Source organism: Palaemon carinicauda, chromosome 8, assembly GCF_036898095.1.
Source record: "Palaemon carinicauda isolate YSFRI2023 chromosome 8, ASM3689809v2, whole genome shotgun sequence".
Lineage (NCBI taxonomy): Eukaryota > Metazoa > Arthropoda > Malacostraca > Decapoda > Palaemonidae > Palaemon > Palaemon carinicauda.
In genome coordinates, this window is record NC_090732.1 from 157,929,852 (window position 1) to 157,951,186 (window position 21,335).

The 21,335-nt window shown below is 33.7% G+C and overlaps 1 protein-coding gene across 2 annotated transcripts in view; it reads left to right on the forward strand.

Moving 5' to 3' along the window:
* The window catches only part of LOC137646052 (KAT8 regulatory NSL complex subunit 3-like), a 222,856-nt gene extending 204,509 nt beyond the window's left edge, over positions 1-18,347 (forward strand). For both annotated transcript variants that reach the window (XM_068379204.1, XM_068379205.1), the window contains 2 exons: positions 2,735-2,952; positions 18,000-18,347. In XM_068379204.1, the coding sequence (XP_068235305.1) occupies positions 2,735-2,952; positions 18,000-18,332 (551 nt within the window). In that variant the 3' untranslated portion in view covers positions 18,333-18,347. The remainder of the gene's footprint in view (positions 1-2,734; positions 2,953-17,999) is intronic.
* Positions 18,348-21,335: the final 2,988 nt, after the last annotated feature.

Here is a 21,335-nt window from a genome sequence, read left to right on the forward strand (position 1 = left end):
TTTCAAATATATTACGTAATTATTTAAACAATATGCCATTTGTATGTGCAATGCAGGACAGTCAGATCAACAGCACAGCTGATCACAACCAAAAGTAAACAAAAAAGTTGGTATTTGTTGACTGCAAAAATGTTTCTGAAATTGAAAAATAGATTACAATAGGGATTTATTAGAGCATAAGATATGCTATGGAGCAAGAAAATTAAATAATGATATACTATAAGAAAATATTGATAAGATATGACTTGTATGATTGCCGAATCATAACACAGCCTAATAAATCTATGGAAACTTCACTTTTTTAGTTCGACATACGCCGAAATCGGGTGAGTCCTGTAAGGTCGCTGCGGTGCTACCTGAATATGACATAATATCTCACGTCTTGAGTGTAGCACTGGCAGGTCCAAGAAAGAGTTGTCAAAAAACACAATCTCTTTCTGGCTTTGTGAGACGATCAGGAGGGCCTACTGCTCAGCTGATGGAGATGCCGAAGCTACAGCTAGGGTTAGAGCTTAAGAATTTGGTGGTAATGCCCATTTCTCTTATTAAGAGGAACCTGTCAGTGGGAGAAGTTTTGAAAGCAGGGATCTGGAAAAGGCAGACAACCGTCACAGCATTCTACCTGATAGATTCTACCCACAAGTCCCTTGACACTTTCATACTTGGAATTGTGGTGACTGCTCAATCTGTTGTGTAGCAAGTCCAGCTCCTTTCAAGGACAGAATTGCATCTTGTCTAAGGCTTCATTTTGGCATAAGTTGAGGGAATGTAGTGTAACTGGTTCTTCTGTATCTCCCCATCCATCATGCGAGCTTGGGATGGTGAATCTATTACTAATCCATTATTCATATGCTTATTATTCAATTCGGCCAGTATTTCCCTTAGGAAAAAAAGGGTTCCTTTGATTTTTGTATAGCACTTTTAATACACGTCCCTATGATAAACAGATAGGGCTTGGTTGTGGTTTTGCTCTCCTCTAACCAAGTGTCATTTACTTCTAGAGAAATTAAGGGATTTTTCCACTTTAATTCGAGGGAACATCCAACCCGTGTAGCAGTGAGTCTCCCTAATTAAAGGACAAGGTTTTGTAAGTTAGCCTACAAATGATAACAGGTTTTAAAAGTATACTGTATTTTTCCTGGCCATACAAACCTGAGTCCCTTAAGGGAACTGTCTGCTATGGTGTTTGACATAACTTTAAAATTAAAAAATCGTTTTACTGTTTCTGTGTCTGCAAAAACATGTCGTACATGGTCTCCAGAAGTTTCAGCCTGTTAGTTTTACAAATAATGAAGATAAAGCGGTCTTTAAATGATGACGTCCTCCTTACTCCGTCGTCTGCATGACTGAGTTTGACCGAATTCTCTTTTCATGTCAATTTTTTTTCATATAAGTATTTTTTTCGCTTACGTTTCAAAATCTCATACGTCTGGTAATGATGGAAGGCATTGGTTGAGGGTAGGTGAACGCAAACTACGATCTACAAGAAGACCAGAAAGAGTTTCCAAAGATGATAGAAGTTATGATGCATGTGTGTTTGTTTACTTATAGTTCGTAAGTACATTGTGTTTTCATAACGTCCTCGTGAACTTTATAGCAAGGCCAATGTTACCCAAAGTCAAAGAAAGAACAATAAGTAATAAGTGAGCAACAAAAAAGAACTAAGAAGAAAGGGAAACATGAAAAAGAGTACAAAGTGGGAACATTAACTAAAACTGCAAATAATGAGAGGCTGCTGGCAACTCATGACACCACACCAAGTGTATTAGTAAACTTGGGGTTTAAATACCTCATTTAGGGAGCCTTTGTGTAGGGATAAACAATAAAAGTACAATGTAAGGTTATAATGTTATTTTGATTTTTCTAAGAGAAAAGTAAAAATTTGTAGCACATCTTTGGGAGCTCATAATTCAAAAACATACTTATTCACACCAGTAAATTTTTCTCGGTTATTTATTTTTCAATTTTAGTGAGAGATATCATTGAAAAGAGGAATAAAAATCACACACTTTTGTTTGACAGAATTTTGATTTTCCCTTTTCCCTTTTTTTCATGATTATTTTGTGTCTGGACGAAAAATTTAAGAAAAAATCATTAGAAAAATAAAAGAAAAAGGGAAAAGCTGTCACAGAATTATTTGGTTTATAAAGAAGTTTTGATGGTATGATTTTCATTACGATTGGTGTCATATTAGTGGAGAAAAATTTACCAATTTCTTTTTTCAAAATTATGATTTTTGCTAAGAAATCAAAACATTTTTGATCAAATGACTTGAAATTTTTATATGATGGAGTTATACATGTCTAAAACATATATAGAAGTGGCGTACTTTGAATAAATAGAAAGAAAATGCAGGACAGCAGATTGTCCCCTTAATATAACTTTCCTCCTTAAACCACCCTTCTTAACCCTGGGTCAAAGTAGCAAATTAAATAGAGAATTGAGTAAGAGAGGTTTTGCCCTACTCCCTCACCGGTTGGATAATTTCTCGTTATCCATTTTCAACGACCGATTCCAGCTCGCGCCAAGATAATCTCCCCAATTAAAGGATTCAGGTTTGAATGGATAGGTAAAAAATACAAAAATGTAATTTTTTTTTTAATTTTCTCTTTTGGAGCCCTTGGACTTACTCCATCCTGCTTTTCTTACCAGGGTTGTAGCTTAGCCATTATTGATAATAATAAGCACAGAGTAATGAAAATGTATGGGTTGTTTAAGGTACAATTTTTATCAGGCACCCCTCAGGTATCCCCTGCTGTTTCACTCAAGCGAAAATATACACGTAAGGTCGAGTCACAGCGATCTCTTAAGATGAAAAGTCTTGCATCTAGTTTTGCTGCTAGTCTCTCTTCAATGGCACCAACTTTAACTTCTTCCTTGCTGACCACTACAAGTGTTGGAGACACACTGGCAACATGCAATACAGAAGAACTCCCAAGTATTCAGAACAAAGTAAGAATTCTTTTGTTTTTAAGTGTATAAGTTGTGTTGTGTGTTTTTTCATAAAGATGAAGGTTTTATCAGCATTCTAGAATATTTTCAGGTGTCTCACTGTTCCTGGTGGTACCATTGTTAAATGTAGAATGGTAGGAATAGAGGAGTAAAATCAAAATCCTTGAATAATTTTTATTTATTAAAAAAACTTAAAGTAGTATACATTCCTCACTTCAGATTGATAAATTCTACACATGCAAGCTATTATGTTGTCAATAATTTCTGTGATCATATTAAGTAAGTGCAGATAAATGATTTATTAATTTTATTATAGAAACTTGATGGACTTACTTTTGTTTGTCTTGAAATCTGGCTTGTGATTGAGGTTTGTAAACAAACTTTTTTTTTTTATTACTATTTGTAACCTATTGAGTGTGGTCAAGGTGAAATGCCATGAAGGAATAATATTGTTACCACAATAAAAATGTAAGTATAATATCTTTTATTTTGGACTGAGGTTGGAGAATTAAAGAGGTTTCTTTGTTTTTTAAACTGATGGTTTCATGGAGTAACACTTGGCAAATTAACAGCATTCAATGTAAGTGGACACTGGTTTTAAAAATCCAAAATATCCTTTCTTTTAGGGGTTAATACTCTACATTTTAATGAGATATTCAATAATGGTCCTTGAATGCTGTGTTTCCATCAGGTTTATGACAAGGAACTATGGAAAGTGTTTTTCTTATTAATGGTGAGTACTTTTGTCAATGTAGGGATATGATATTTATAACTGGTTTAAGTTGAGATAATTATAAGTGACAAAGATAAAACCTTCATCAGTTATATATTTTAGGGCTTAGATTTATTTGTATTTCTCAAGATTAACAGCTTTTGAAAGTATATTGTCAGTAAAAAAAGTTTTTTTAAGTGAAGAATATGTTTATTCAACGATAGTTTTTTATCGATGAGTAGAGTAAAGGAAAAGAGAGGGGAGTGAAGCAACACTGGTAGAAGGGCAGATATTGGAAGAGGTAGAACATTTATATCACTTTGGGGAACCACAACAGTGAAGCAGCTATTGAGAAGGCAATATGACAGAGAATCCAACAGTCTAGATGAAGTTGGAAGAGACTGCAGGGGTTTTATTTAAATAAATTATCCCATCAGTTTAATAGACAAATCTTATTTTTCATGACCACAGAAAATTATTATTAGGTTTAAAAAGGGTAACATCAGAAAGCTGATACTCTACTATGCCATTGTGATGGAAAGATCATTGTGAACGAGAGTTAGTTTAGATATAGAATTAGATTTCAAAGATTAAGATAGTTATATCTATCATGTTAAGGAATGAGGAACAATTAGTCAGAAAAGTAGTAGGTTAAGAAGTAGCAAGATAAATACCAATAGGAAATGCCATGAAAGCCTGCTAAGAATTCGATAGATGAAGGCCCAAACATGATGGGAATTCAAGCAAAATATGGATAGAACTAATTTCTTATTTATTCTTTTGAAAGGAAAAGCTGAATTAGTAACATTGGTAATCATGATACTACTTTTTTAATTATAGAATTGCTCTGTTTGTAGTAATGTAGATATTCACCACATTCTATGAGAAATTTTAGCTGTTTGTGCTAGAAAAACACTATTTGAAGAGGTAATCTTATGGTTACTAATGAGTTGATGTTAGTGTGTAATGTGGTATTTTTAGTATATTCCTTTATTTAGAAAAGTATTTTAAAAAAGTTTCAAATTAATGAAGTAGGATTCTTTGGTGGGTGGGGAAATTTCATATCCTAGGACCCCAGACAAGCAACTGAATATCCCACTTAGCATTTTATGTGTATTGGACTTTTTTATTTACTCTTATCTTATTGGAGATTAAACTAGGATATAAACCAGTTTTCCTTTAACTTTGTCTGTAACAGTTCATCTAAATATCAGTTGATGGAAAATGTAAAAAATATCTATCAAAACTGAAACCATAGGAAACTATTTGACTGACATTATATTGTTCAAGTTGCCTGCTTTTATATGCCTTGTAGGTTTTTATTGTAACTGTTTTTTTAGATCATTAGTTTTGCACTTATATTTTGCTGTATTATGTTATGGAGGCTCTTTTGCTGCTATGTTTATTGTTTTATTATTTAACTAGTGCTGCCTTGCAGTTTTATGCCTTTGTTTTTTAGATATCTGTAGATTTGTTTTCCAATTTTATAATGTCTCCAATAAATCCTTCAAAGGTAAATGTAATGAAATGATGGCCTTTTTTAAGGCAAGATAATGACTTCCAGATCCATCACTTCCAATTAAGAATCCCTATATGTATAGTATATTTATCAATTCAAATTAGGGATTTTAAACAAATAAGCAAATATTTTATGATACAGCAAATCCATCTATTGTGAGAGTATTTATTTGAGGGGTGTGTATACAGTAGTTTTGCTAAATATGAAATGAAATGGGAGAAATTCATGCAGAATCTCATCATAAGGATGTTAGGTCTTTGATTATGATCAACAAATGGCGAAGAACAACTAGGCAAAACATTAGGCAAAGCTAACTTAGGATTCAAAACTGAACAGGCTATAAGCTGAAAATTCATATGAAGCATGTGGTCGAATACCGGGAATAGAAAATTATATGATTCATACAAGTAACATTATTTTATTTACAAAAAACTCTGTAATTATCTTAAAAGATTTCCAAATCTGAGAGTATCTTCTGGCTCGTTATCAGTTTTTCTTTCTTGCCTTCAGTTCTATAATTATGACATTTTGAATATAAATGTTATGCAGTACTGAACATCAGGTATGGAAATTATTTTATTGAAAAATATACTAAAATTTTATGATAATGCATGTATAGAAAAATTAAGTGTGCTATTAAAAAAAATATGAAATAAACAATATAAAACCTGCTGCAAATAAAACGGGATAAAATAATCAATCAATTATGGAAGGAAAAACCTCCAGACTACAGAAACCCAATTAAAGTCTGGATAATATACATATCCTGAAAGAAGTGTTTAAGTTTTTAATCATTCATGTAATGAAATATGTAAAACTCTGTCAAGTATATAACCAGTGAAATAATTTAATGTAGATGTAAATAGAGTCCTTACCAATCCTTAAATAATACTGCATTCAAGCTGCAAAGTGTGCCATAAGGAAGAGTGTAATGACAAATCACTGAAATAAGGACAAAAAAAGAATAATTTTGACCATACGTATAACATAAGACTTAATTTATAATATTAAATTATGGCAGGGAGGAAGGATTATGTATAAAGAGGTAACATAAAGGCTTCAGAGAATGAATACAGTTACCATAAACATAACCACCCAACATAAGCTTGGTACTCATTGTATCAATCCAAGCAACGAGACTGATGATGACAAATTCTGAATATCCAGAATGATGATAAATGCATGGGATTTGGACGAGTGTCTTTTAACAATGCATAAAATACATACTTCTTGATTTCTCTTGTGGTTCTTATGATAGCAAAGTCTTGTTCCGACGCTCCCCTCCTCTGTCGTTACTCAACTGTGTAGGTTTAGAAGAATAAAAAGGAGTCGGCCAAATGATTAAACAACATTCAACAACCATACAAAGGACACTTTGAGAGTACCAAGCATTTAAATAGACAAGCCATCGCTGAAAATTGTTGCATTATAAAAAACAGTATAGTAAAAATAGGTAGCAAAAAGTTATAAGTGATTATCTATTTATGATATGAATCCATATTTAGCATACGTTATGCTAGTAACACTACCATATATTGAATTAGTGTTAGAAACATTAGACTATGTTTACAACTTTCCATGTGAATTTGTTGGAACTGATGGCGGTCCTGACGTTGAAGAAAATTGGTCCACATAGACAACCAGTTAGTGGCCTGCTGCCTCAGAGAGAAGGATCCTGCTCAAGAATTGTTAATGCTGTGACCATTTCCATTGTGAGGTTCCTTAAGTAGAGTAACATGTTCCTCTCACTATTCCATCTTTCGGGTTCACAACGTAGTAGGGGACGCTCTCTCCAGTCTGAGGGTCCTGCATACGGAATGGACACTGGACCAGAGTTCTTTTTAGGAGTGGTTGGAGCTAGTTTCAGAGCTCCAACTGGACTGTTTCTTGCGAAAGAAAACCACAAACTTACACTGCATGTAGCTCCCATTATAAACTCTCCGGCAGTGGCAAGAGATGCTCTGAATTGTATTGGAATGAATGGTCTTTGATCTACCTGTTCCTCCAAAGAGTTTGATTTTGTAGGCTTTGAATATATTATGTTGCTGTTATTAAAAGTAATGGCTGCCTCATCAGTATTAATCTGATTGAAGACCTTTTTAATGGTTATGATAAATTTTTTCTTGTGCAATATTGAGTATTTTAAATAATAGGCTAGCTAGCAAAAGCGAATGCCGTGTCCTAAACCTTAAGATAAAATAGCAAAAATTTACTAAAATCTCTCTCTCTCTCTCTCTCTCTCTCTCTCTCTCTCTCTCTCTCTCTCTCTCTCTCTCTCTCTCTCTCTCTCTCTCTCTCTCTCTCTCTCTCTCTCTCTCTCTCTCTCTTTTACATTAAATTTGAATTTATTATCCATTCAATTTATTTTCCTTTCTTTAATCATTTCTATCCAATTATTTACATTATATTTCCTTTTAATATGTGATTTCTTCCTAAGGGTTGTGCTCTTCAGGGTAGTGCTATTGGCCCATTACTTTTCATGCTATATACACATGACATGTTGTTTGGCCTAGAAAACAAGCTTGTTGCATATACAGATGATGCTACTCTCTTTGCTGAATCCTTTAATTGAGATCTAGCTAAAATTAATGCATGGTGCAAATTATGGGGCATGAAGTTGAATCCTAACAAAACTCAAAGTATGACTGTAAGTAGGTTGAGCACTGTTGCCCCTCAACATCTGGATCTCAGCATTGATAATGTTTCTGTAACGCTGTATGGCTTAAAATTTTAGGTGTGATTCTCAACAGCAAATTTACCTCTTAGAAATACATTAGGTCTGTGTCTTCTTCAATTGCCCCCAAAAAAATTGGCTTAAGGAGAAAGTTCTAAGATTTTCGTTTTTTTTTTTTTTTTTTTTATTATTTGTCTATCTTGTTTTGAGTATTGTTCTTCTGTCTTGTCTTCAGCTGCTGATTCTCATCTTAATTTGTTGGACAGAAACTTGCGGTCTATTAAATTTCTTATTCCTGATCTCTAGTCTGTTGATCAATTAGTTTGTTAAGCATGTTGCATAAGATTTTTCATGACTTATCATCCTTTACATTCAGATCTTCCCAGACACTTCTATCCTGTTCGTAATACTAGGCATGCAGTTAATTCTAATAGCCCGGCCTTCTCCATCATGAGGCTCAATACTACTACGTATTCTAGAAGTTTTATTCCAGCTGTGACCAAGTTGTGGAATGATCTTCCTAATCGAGTACAGTAGGGTTCTGAAATATGCGAGAATTTGGTCGATTAATGGCCTGCATAAATGGAAAATCGCATCTTTTGAAACACATAACAGGAATAATTCCATTAGGGCCATGGCAAACAGAAACTTGCCTATTAAAACGCGTTTACTACCCATTTTCATTTCTTTCTATATACTATACTGTATTTTTTTCTAATATTAAATTGTTCTTATAAATAGACAAAACATTTAAAATGTTTTAAAGTTTTAATAACTTGAAAAAGGTGAAAATTACAAACACGACCTAAAATTAGTAGTGATTTTAATAAGTTTAAGTCGTATCTGTTGTATAGTATAAGACTACTGGTGAATAGCAAAACCATTACTGTATAGACTAGCTTTTGTTGTACCATCGAAGATCCAAAATTAACAAAATAAAGGCAATTTTATATCATGCGTTTCCTAACCACGCCAAAAAGCACACCATCAATATCAGAATCCGTTGTTTTGTTTACGTTCATCTATGATCATAACGAAGAAACGAATGCCTTTAACACATCTGTGTAGGTTACTTTTTGCAGCAACAGCTATCTTACCAAGTATTGATTATACTTGTATTATGATTTTGTTATTAACAATGTTGTTTTACTTCATCTTTCTTAGAACTTCAAAATTAATGAAATGAATGAAATTCATATAATGTCCTAAACACGCCGCCTAAAACGGAAACTTTCCGTTTGTTTACTGTACTCTCAATAGTCGATCATAATGAAGAAGCGAATGCTTTAAAACAAATGATCAAGGTAATAACTAATGATATTAAGAAATTTTAGTAAATATGTTATTACAAATATTTTGATTACGGTATCCATATAAATTCCTATATAGCCTACATAGCAAAACAGGAAAACCATTTTTGTTTCCGTTTAATCGACAATAGCAAACTGCCACTAATGACTGTATGATAATTTATGATAATTCTAAACTGTTACGAAAGCTAATTGTCCATTCCATGTCCAAAAATAAACTTTAAAAAAAGAAAAAAGAAAATAAAAATTCTGTCAGCACAGAATTATTTAGTTTATAAAGAAGTTTTATGGTATGATTACAATTGGTGTCATATTACTGGAGAAATCGCTACCTAAATGTTTTTCTCAAGTTATGATTTTTACTTATAAATTAAAAGTGCTAGCTCAAATGACTTGAAATATTTGTATGATGAAGATATTATATATATCTAAAACATATATGGAAATTATGTATTTTGAAAAATTGGAACAAAAGATTGAGAACATAGTGGACGGTTCCCTTAATCATTTTTATAATTAGGATTTCTATGCATAGAATTTATCACTGAATAGTTTACATGTGTTAGCTATAAAGTTGTCATGTACTGTATATTTGTTTTACATTACTGCATTGTGTAGGGAGGGGAACAACTTAAAGAAGACCGGTTGCAATGGAGCGCACCCGATTTGAAAACATTAGGCAACAAGCAGCACTGTGTACCCGTGAATACATGAACTTTTATTTTGTTTGGTCATAAGGTTTTATGTTCCGCGAATAACGACAGCCAACTTTACTATAAAGGTTTTATAAAAAACAAATACAACAAAGATGAAAAAACAACTCAAAATATTTTTGAAACCATGTATTAGCCACATAAGACAACACCGTCAAACTTGTTATCTTTTACCAATCATCTAAAACTAAGAATCTGATCTTGAGAAATAATTTGGCCCCCACATGCAGGACAGCTTTAAGAAAAACAACATAGTGTACCAATACCAATAGCCGGCCCAAGGATGCTTTTCCAGGAGACTGTCCTGTCACTTTCAGCAGGATGACATAAATGCAAATAATCTACAAACCCACAGTGCCAGTATGTCAAGGGAGCACATAATTAATCATACGGAAGTCATTAGTAGCACCCCCTATAGTAGATGCCTTCGTATTCTTGAGGCCCTCCTCATACAGCAGGAGTAACCAACACTCAATACTACACACAAATGTTCCTCCATCCCATCTGCCTTTAGAGAACTGCCCTTCAAACTACTGAAGCCCGAACAGTTTACAACAAAACTGACTATGAGAGCCATAAGGAGCTTTGTACAGTCAGCCCACATTATTAGCAGAGTCTGTTTTTTTGTGGATTCAGTCATTCGCTATGCTGAGAACTGCCATAATCTAGTAAATAAAAAATCACATGTTTGCAGTTTTGCTATAAGTATTCTCACAGCCTCACGATTTCAAACTGACTGCATTCCTTTGCACCCAGCATGCTTCGTGCAGTTTCCCTCTCTACACAGCACAACACCCCATCTCTTGCTGACTTGGCTTCAGTCTCAAATTCTCTCTCCTCACATGTGCATCTCCGGCTTCATTCCTTTTTTTGTAGAATAACAGTGCGATGTAAAAATTTTTACATATCTAGTGTGTTACAGTGATTTAAGTATAAAATGTGATGCATACATTACACCCCCCAAGTGCCAAACAGTCGATGGCTCTATAGTTGCATCATGCTTCAGACTTACTTTGTGTGTAAATGGTTAGTGGTCTTATACTGAGACTTTTTCTAATTTATTGTGTTAGTGTATTCATTGCATATTAGGGTTATTGTTATCTTAATTACTGTACAGTACAGTATACAAAATACCATACTTTACAGTAGTAATGTAGATATAAGGTACATGTATGGCGAGTTTGAATGGTGCGAGTTGACCTGCCGAAAACATCAGTCGATTACAAGTGTTACCTTAGCTAATTAAGCTGTACTGTAGTGATAGTAGTGTTCATATATTATAGTAATATACACTACAGTATCAGCAAGTGTTGTTAGATAGGAACAGCAGTGTTTTGTAATTACTGTATGTATTACATGTTCTGTATGTAGAAGTGTGGCGATGACTCGTATGTGTACCATAGTCTTTGTACATAATACACGTGTACATATAATGTTCATGTACTGAAATGTGTTCATTCATTATCACAATACTTATACTGTGATAGAAACCAAGCACTGTAAAACAATTTAGGCAGTACAGTGGGCTACTTAGTGTCTTTGTCGACTGCGCACAGGTACTGGACAGCAAGTTGGTGCAAGGGGCATTCATTAAAGATTTCCCCTGACCCAACAGACATAGACAGACAGAACTTGGAACAGTTATTAGTCTTTCTCTACATAGGCACCACCCAGGGTTATGTATTTTTCCCATCATTTCATGCAACTTTGGAGAACTTGTTTCTAAATGTTGGTGGGTTAAGCCTCAAACCATAACTCCACCTTGGAAATCAGTGTCTCATCATCTGGAAAATGTGTTCCCTTCAAAAATGTCTTCATGGTTGGAAAGAGGTGTAAGTCAGATGATGACTGGTCAGGAGAATAAGCAGGGTACAGAAGAATTTCATAGCCACAAGATGCACTTCTGTCTGGATGATATGTGAGTTGTGAACTGGAGCATTGTCTTGCAGGAGTCAGACTTTTCTGGTCAGCATGTCGCGACTCTTGATTTTGGTGGATTCTCGCAATTTACGCAGTAGTGAAACATAATAAGTTCTAGGAATTGTAGGAAGTAGGTTGCCCAGGGCACCAGCAACCTGTTGAGGTACTACTGCGAGAGAGTTATTGTGTCCTTAGACTGGCCAGACAATACTACATTGGATCCCTCTCTTATGTTACGGCTCATTTTGTCTTGGCCTACACATACACTGAATAGTCTGGCGTCTGGCCTATTCATTCCGCATTCTCCTCTGTCCTCATACACCTGACAATACAGATCACCAAACAATTATTCTTTGCACTGTAATTGTTCTGTGGCTACTTAACTTTTTAGCTATAGTAAGCAGCTCTTCTAGAAGTAAACCTCAAAATCAAACTATTGTTCTCTAGTCTTGGGTAGTGCCATAGCCTTTGTACCATGGTCTTCTACTGTCTTGGGTTAGAAATCTCTTGCTTGAGGGTAAACTCAGGCACACTATTCTATCTAGTTTCTCTTCTTCTTGTTATTTTGAAGTTTTTATGTTTTATATATGGAAGATTTATTTTAATGTTACTATTGTTCTTAAACTTCTCTTGAAGTTTATTTCCTTTCCTCGTTGGGCTATTTTCCCTGTTGGAGCCCTTGGGCTTATAGCACCCTGCTTTTCCGACTATAGTTTTAGCTTAGCAAGTAATAAAGATAATAATACCCTTGGCCAGGAAATCCGTCATCACTACTCCATGCTGGTCCTAAAAGACGGTAGGCAGGATCTTTCTTGCAGAGGGTTGCACTCATGCCTTTTGAATCAAAGTGCTTCCACCTCATAGACTGGACTTTAGTCTCAGGATCATAGCGATGGACCCATGTTTCATCCTGTGTGATGTCTGTCAAAAAAGGCTTCCTGGTTTTGTTGACACATGTCCAAAAGAGCCTTTGAGCAATCCACTCATTCTGGAAATGAGTAAGGAGCCTGGGAATCCAGTGTGCAGACACATTATGCATGGTCAAATGATCCTGAATGAATTTTTCCACAGACCCTACACTTATCTTCACAATTTGGGCTAACTGATGAACAGCTATACAACAGTCTTCCTAAATGGCAGTCTCTGCTAGATGGATGGTCTTTTCTTCAATGGCAGAATGGAGGTATCCAGGAACGGGCACTGTTAAGACAGATGTTCAGCCTCACTTGAACTGGCAATGCCAGTGTTTGCAACATCATATAATAGGGCAGCATCTCCATAAGTTTATTTCATTTCCTTGAAGGTCTGGTTTGACGTGCGACCTTTCAATTATAGAAACCTGATGACTACTCGGTACTCAACTGGGTTCATAATCACACCTTACTTCAATCTAACACCTGTAAAATAGGAAGCAGTGTGATGCAAATTATCATGTGACCTATACACTAATATTCCAATACAAAGGTGAAATTTCAGTCAGATATGATAATCCTAAGTGGGTCAGTGGAAATCTTTAATGAACATGCCTCATACGTTAGGAGTTAACCCTCCCCAGGCCAGCAAGTATTTGTGAATTCTTGCTTTTTGCAGGTGTGTGTGTGTTGCACCTGCTAATAAGGAGGGTTGACTGTAGCAACCCTACTGGCATCAAGCCTCTCCCTAATATCACACCAATAAGAAAGCTGCTACAACCTTCGCCCTTACTGTACACTCGCTCGATATCAAACCCCTCCCCCCCTCCTGACAAGACATGCATATATACTGTATTATTCATAACCAACTATTTATCAGTTTACACACAAGCCAGAAGATAAACAGACATTTTTTACTGCTTGAAACGCATTGCAAAGAAAGTTAACAATAATGCTTTTGATCACCGACCTTTGAACGCCTTTTCGACTGTGGATTTAACCCAAAGATTATGTACAATATAAGCTGTTTCCTTTATACTTAATTAGTAAAGAAATTGACTTTTACTTGTTTCTATCCTGCCACTGAAGCAGCCATTATTTTTGATAAAATTTGTATTAAAGAGGGTATCCTTATTATTATCATTCTGGACAGTAACATGATAACACTACAGCATTATGCAGTATTTTTTTTTTTTTATTCAGCAGTTTATTGTAGTACTGTACTGTATGTGAGAAAGAGTAGGAGAGCTGTAGGGATATTATTATTGCCAGTGTATGATTTTAATGTACTGTCATATATTATTACATTACAGTACATTGACAGCTATAAAGTAATGTGTTATCTATTTAAAGTACAAGTATCAATAGTTTTTAATGAATATTTACAAGTAAAACAATCATCCGTAGAACTTAGACTCTTCTATTATCTGTGGACTTTCATATACGCAGGATGTACTCGAAGTGCAATACTCTCAGATAAGGAGGGCAGACTATATATAAATCAAGTGAAATAGGTATAAGATGGTACAGCATACGATTCTCTTTAGTATAAATGCTCACATCAGCTGCACAATAAAAAATGGTAATTTTCACTTGTTTATGATGAACACCAATGTACAGTATACCTATAGAGTACTATCTCATGGAATTTTCATATAAAATAAAATTTAAATCTTAATCAAATAAAGTATCCCATATAAATAGCCAAAAGAGTATCATTCTCTGTATTCTAAGTATTTAATAATATTTATTTAACAATGAACACATAACCATCATCTCTGATGCCTATTGGTGCAAAGGATCTCGGTCAGATTTTGCCAGTCGTCTCTATCTTGAGTGTAGCCCTATCGAAAAGAGAGGGTCCAACAGGTCCTGGTGTTGATGAGGCAGTTGATGGTGCAGGTGAGCCAGGAAATTGAACTGGCAGGTTTTAGTTAGGTAGGCACTGTGCATCGCAAGGAACTGGCTATCCTTCGATGAATCTAGCCCATGAATCCTCGGGATTTAACCAGTCTATGGAAAGAACACAAAACACATTAAGATAATTATATTTATTTTAACATGCAACATAGAACTATTTTCTTCAAGTGCCACTATGATGTAACTAGGTGGATAGCAGGTACTATGAGAGACGTCTGCCTCTGAAACAAAATACCCAGAACGCTACAAGAACATAAATGCTTTACTTGTGTTAAACTATGTTGAATAAAATTTTGTTATCTACTTATTCTCCACTTAACCATATGAGGATAAGTGTCGATAGTCTTCAGGGGGGAGAGTCATGAAAGGTTGAATGCTCAGGAAAGTGGTCACAACCAGTTTCTCACAAAATTGAAAATCATAGGTTTGTAGCAAAAAAAAAAAAAATAAATAAAATAAAATAAAAAGTTCTAAATTTTTGACGATTGCACTTGCAACATTTTAAGTGATAATTTTCTCAATCCATTCTGCCACCACTCTTATGAGGTGTTCATAAAATAATTCCATTTCCAGCATTTTTAGTTGTTATTTATTATGCAGTAGTCTTGGATTTATTATAGATATACGGCTGTTGAATGCAGTTATTGGACTTGTTTTTTTTTCCATTAAATAAACATACTATTCTTTACGCTGTGTCGAGTTGACAGTTAAAAAATTGTCAGTATTCGTTGAGTTTAACAAGCATAAACCTCTTTGTACCGGATTTTGTTGTGGTGTGTTGTGTTTCTTGTTAATTATTTGAAGATATATCATTGTATGGATATAACTTTTGACAGTGGATTATGGGGGAATGGGGCACATCTCAATTTTTAAAGTGCTTCATTAAATTTTTTAAATGATTTCATGTAATATGCTTTTGCCTAATCATCTTTACTTTATATTGACATTTGTTTAGTAGAATACAGTACAATACAGGTACTATGAATTATCTGAGGGTACTGAATTATATTTTTTTTATTAAAAGTTTTGTATGTTTTGTAGAATAAGTACACATACTGTATATATATATATATATATATATATATATATATATATATATATATATATATATATATATATATATATATATATATATATATATATATATATATATATATATATATATATATATATATATATATATATATATATATATATATATATATATATATATATATATATATATATATATGTTACAAATTTGTTATTAAAGTTCTGATATTTATGGTACCACACTACTAAATTAACTTATAGTATTTGGGTGCAAATATTTCATTTTTATATGTTTATGGAAGAGAACAAACCATTTCTTTCCAAATTTCTCTCAATTTATCAGTTTAAGAGCAAGATCCAAAAATGAATATCAAGTTGTTAGTTCTGATGGTAGACTAGGAAAGCGAGACATTAGAGGGAATGGTCCCTCTTTCATTTGTTACTTCTGTCACCATTTTCACAATCAAAAGAAGAATGTTTGTGCCCCTTGTATACCATATGCTGTATTTCTTTTGGTCTTTAGAGTTTTAATGTTTCTTTTGCTGTTTTTTCCAATGGGATGTCTCCTTTAACTTTCTTTTGATCAATTTCTGGTCATTATTTTAAAAAGGGTCAGCATATTTTGAGCATGCATATTTGAGTCTTATACAATGATTTGGCTATTTACTCAGACTATATTTATGATAAAGTGAAAATTGGATTTGGATTTGATATATTTTTCTTTATTTCTTGAGTTTTTGTTGTTTCTATAGAGGTCAACATAAGTTATTGATTATTTTTAGGAGTCTTACAATATTGATGTTTCTTTTTATTGAAGAATGAAAAATTAAGATTGTCATAAATATCATCGTATTGTCAGGCCTTTTCCTTATGGAGTTAAATATGAAAAGCTCTCTCTACTCTTTCTATGGACCATAACTTTTTGTATATACACTAATTTTCAGTTTTCTCTCCATTCTACTCTTCCACTTTGTATATACTTCTACAACCCCTTCCTCTGATTCCACCAATAATAGTCATCTGTGCATATGACAGTTCCAGGGGCCTTTCTTTTTGCTTAACTTTTCAGCATTTTCCATTTCCATGATGAATCCATATCTCACAAATTTACAGTATTGAACTTCTGATATTCACATTACTACTAAATTGACTGGTAGAGCTAAATAATTGGTTTACATTAAACCTTTCTTAAATAACTATTACTACCTTCCCTATAAACCTTGTGTTAACATTCTGTAACATCTGTCTTAATGAACCTTTGTACCCTTTGGTTTTGTAATGCCTGTCTAATTTCTCGTCTTGGATAATTATCTTCCAAACTTTCTTAGACACTTTGTGTATTGATCTAATTATTTTAACTTATTTGTATTTGTCTGTGGTGTTCTTAATATTTTATTTTTACTTGTTTTTTTTTTTTTTTAATTTATTACGATCTGCCTGCAAGTACAGACTCTTATCAGTTTGTGGTATAGTGAATCAGTTAGCACTCTATCTCTTGATTTGCATGAGTAACTCTTTCAAAATGTTGTTTTTCATTGTAAAATCCCTTTGAGCAAATGCAGTTCTTGAATAGTGATGGTTATAGTAATAAAATAACAATAACTTATGCAGGAATCACAAATACAGAAGAAAATTTTTGAACTTCAAACACAAGTCATTATAAGATTGCAACTAGTTTGGGAAAATTATTTTGCCAAAGGGCTTAGAAAGTTTATAGCTTATAACTAATTGGCCCTTGAAAAGCAATGAATTTTACTAGCATGAAAACACACCACTACCTGATTTGTTGTAGTTCTCATCTTTTATAGATTCATGAGGAAAATTAATGTATACTGTATTGGAAATTGATAAGCTTCTCTTTTTCACAGTAAATTACCATATAACTATTGGTATGTAATTCTAAAATAGGTTTTGCTACCAGACGAGCAAGTGAAAGACATCTGTAAAGCAATGGGTTATATCTCATGAGGTATTTCTGCATCCTATGTAAACTATCTGACATTAGTTTTACCAGCCTTCATAGAGAGAGAGTTTTAATTACCCCCCCCCAAAAAAAAAAGATATTCTTTTCAAAATTGAGAAAGTTGGTGATATTCTTGTACGTATATTTTACTTTCTACACGGTCAGTCACTAGTCCTACACTCACAATAGAATGGATTTAAGCTAATTGTTTATGCCAGTGTAACAAAAATCATAAATGGAGGGTGGATGAAGAAGCATTTGGTTAAAATAGGCTGATATCAACAACTCTGGAGACATTGAAAGTACACAGATGCCTGCATTGTTTGCATTTTTTGTTTCCATATCCTGCATGCTTTTTTCTCCCTCTTACCAGCAAGGGGCAATAACTGAGGCTACCATGAATGTCCCAATGCCATCCCCCTCTACCTCCCCAGTGTCTTCAACTAGTTCATCAGCTGTTGCAACAATATCCCTTGGCTCAATAGCCTCGGTTTCACGCCAGAAGTATAAGATCCTTCAGACTTCAACAAATGAAGATTCATATCCTTTTCAAATCTCGACACCAAATACTACAGAGGAAATTCCTTCATCTGAGCATGGCATTTCATCGTTAGATAGTGCAACAGGCATCTTTACAACGCTTCCAGTTCCAGTTTCTTCAGCTTCATCACCTGGTATATTTTTTTTTTTTTTATACAATGTTTGAAAATTATTTATCTAGAATATATCCCCAGAGCAACAATACAAGTACAGTATTCAATAAACAAATAGTATTAATACCTTTGAGAAATATATACATATATATTTATTTTTAAGAAACTCCCCAGATTTTCAGATTACTTCTACTGGAAGTTGTGTAGACATCGACCCCAAAATAAAAAGATTCCGATCACTCCCCCTGCAAAATGCCTCCCCCCTCAGGGAACCACCACACCATCTGGCAGTTGGTGGCCACTAACTACTGTAGTCGATTGTATGACATATTAACTCTTACCTTTTTGATTGTACGACATATGAACTCTTCCTTTTCATTTTTTTTTTTTGTCACTGACATCCACTGTATATTTCACTAAGTGATACAAATCCATTTCGATTTGTTTATTGGTGTTCATTTTGAATTATTAAATCACAATGGGATTCAAATATTTTCCTGGCTTTGGGCAACGTAAACATACATATCCACTCTTGTTATCCATGTATTTGGTATTCATGAATTTCTTACAAGGCAGAAACTCTAAATTGGACACAAAATCTCTTAACTGCAAAAACTGCCAAACAATGCGAGTCAAATCTAGAAATTTAATTAGAAATAGCCAAAATCAGCTTAATACTAAAATCACAAGGGAAAAAGGGGAAAATGTGAAAACTAGCATTAGAAATCAACAAATAATACTGTATTGAAAATTGCAAAAAGACACGAGTCAAAATATGAGACTTCACAGTTAGAGGTTTGCAAATAATGCTCCAAGTTAGGAAATTATATTAATAATAATGTGTTAATTATATGTGAGCATATTCTTGATACCGTATGTATTTAAATGTTAAAAATCGGAAAACGGTTTAGCAAGTTTTTGAAAGAGATGATTTGAAAGAGGATAATGATCTTTATTCTTTAGGATAAACCATGTAATGATTCCCAAATAAAATTCTAAGTTGGGCTGGTAAATCAATTTCTGTTTGAGTAACCAAGACTGATCCTTGTCATTGTAGTCCTGAATCTCGATCTGTTCACGAGACTTGTCACCATCGGCAAGAAAATAAGAGTATTATAATAAATATCATGATGAATTCTTGAAAATCATTGTACTTCTGTAGTATTAACAGGTATTTAAGATTAGATTAGGATTTCAACTTCAAAGGATTATTTATTTATTTATTGGTTAATGTAGTAAAGTTAGTTACCTAGAAAAAAGTTAGGTCCAGATTATTGGTTATACTGTAGTTGTTTATTATCCCTTGAAAGTATGAAAATGTTAATTCTGGTTAATACAAAATGCATATTAGCTTTACACAGCATGATATCTGATAATGCAGGCAGGGTCAGTAATGAAAGATAAGTTAAACACTTTTTCAAAACTAACAAGTACCAAGGCTGCTGATACAATTAGCAATCAGGTTTTTTGTTTTATATTAATTTCAGTGGTTTAAGATGCCTTTTCCATTTATGTTAGCATTGGCTGAACTGTTGTGCCTAGAAATTTTGTTGGATGATCATGATTCACATTCTCTCTGTTTCGTGCCATGGAAAATTTTTACTTTATTAATCTTGTGAGGAGGTGTGGTTCTTACAGTCCGCTTCTGGAAGTGTTTCATGATCAGCTTAAAGTTCAAAGCATAACAGAAAGCTTACTTTTTCTTCAGGGGAAAGCCATAGAAGACTAGGCTTATAAGCCAGGGACTGCTGTTTTTTTTTTTTCTCCACCTTTAACAGATTTGTTTCATAATGTTGGGAGGCCATTAGGAGTCCCCTCTAGAAAGCTGAGCTAGTAGAGCTTCTAGGTGTATGGTCTTACTCAAATTCTCTTGATCGGGGAAGTTTTTTCTCTCTGACTTTTGGAAGATTTCTACCAGCTCAGTACAGTATGTATGTTCCTAGTTTGAGGTCTGTCTAATGTGTCTGGCCTTCAACCATCACTTTTTCAGTAACAAGAATGAGTTTGGGTAAATTTTTGAACTTTTTGTTTGCTGAAAGAAGAAATTATCTGTAGTGTGTAGAGGTAAAAACCGTAACTGAAAAGCTAGTGTAGATCAAGTACAGTACTGTACTATATCTTGGTGGAACTTATTTTTTCAGGGTTGAGAATATATTCAGACATTATACTTTTAAATGCCCTATAATTATTACAAAGTATTAGGGTAAAATAGGAAAAAAATATTGCATTTTTGAAGGTTTTCTCTTAACACTTTTTAAAGTTGCTTTAAAGATATCATAGAGATAACGGGTTTCTTTTAACATTAACAGATTGACCATTAACCTTGGTATCAGATAGAAATCTAGGTAGACTATAAGAAGTTTCCTGTAATGATACTTTAGAAATGAAAGTTTATTTTTTCTTGCTAACTTATTTCAGAACCATTTATTTATACACTAGAGGTTAGACTATACCACAAACTCATTTTGGGGAAGAAAGGAAGTGATACCTTAGTTCAGAACCTTTTAGTTTAACACTACATGTTAGTCTAAGAGCCACATACTCTTTTTGGAAAAGAAAGACAGTAATACACCAGAAAGAAGTAAATTGTATGATAAGATGTATATTGAGAGTAAAAGTTCATAATTGATGTACAAATATAGACTTTCTAAAGTTATCTTATCTAAAATGATAGTTTACTTCTAGTTTTGAGTTCAGTAACAAGGGCTCACAGCAGGTTAGTTTTCAGCCAGAAGGAGAACTGGAAGGGTTAGATTCACAAAGTGAAATTTCACCTACATCTCTTTGTGTGGAAAAATTATGGAAAGGAGTGTGGATAATGACTCAATGGTTTGTATAGTCAGTTTTTGGGAGGCTTTATATAAAAAATTCTGGTTTCTATTAGAAATCTAAGGGACAAAAAGTGTTATGGTAACTGTGAGATAGTGTAAATAAAAATTTACTTTATTCTTGATTTATTCTTTAATTTTCTTGGGTAGGAAGTTCAGGTTTTTTTTTTATACTGTATAAGAATAATGTTAAAAGGTGGATAGTGGGTACAAAATTGGAATCCAAAC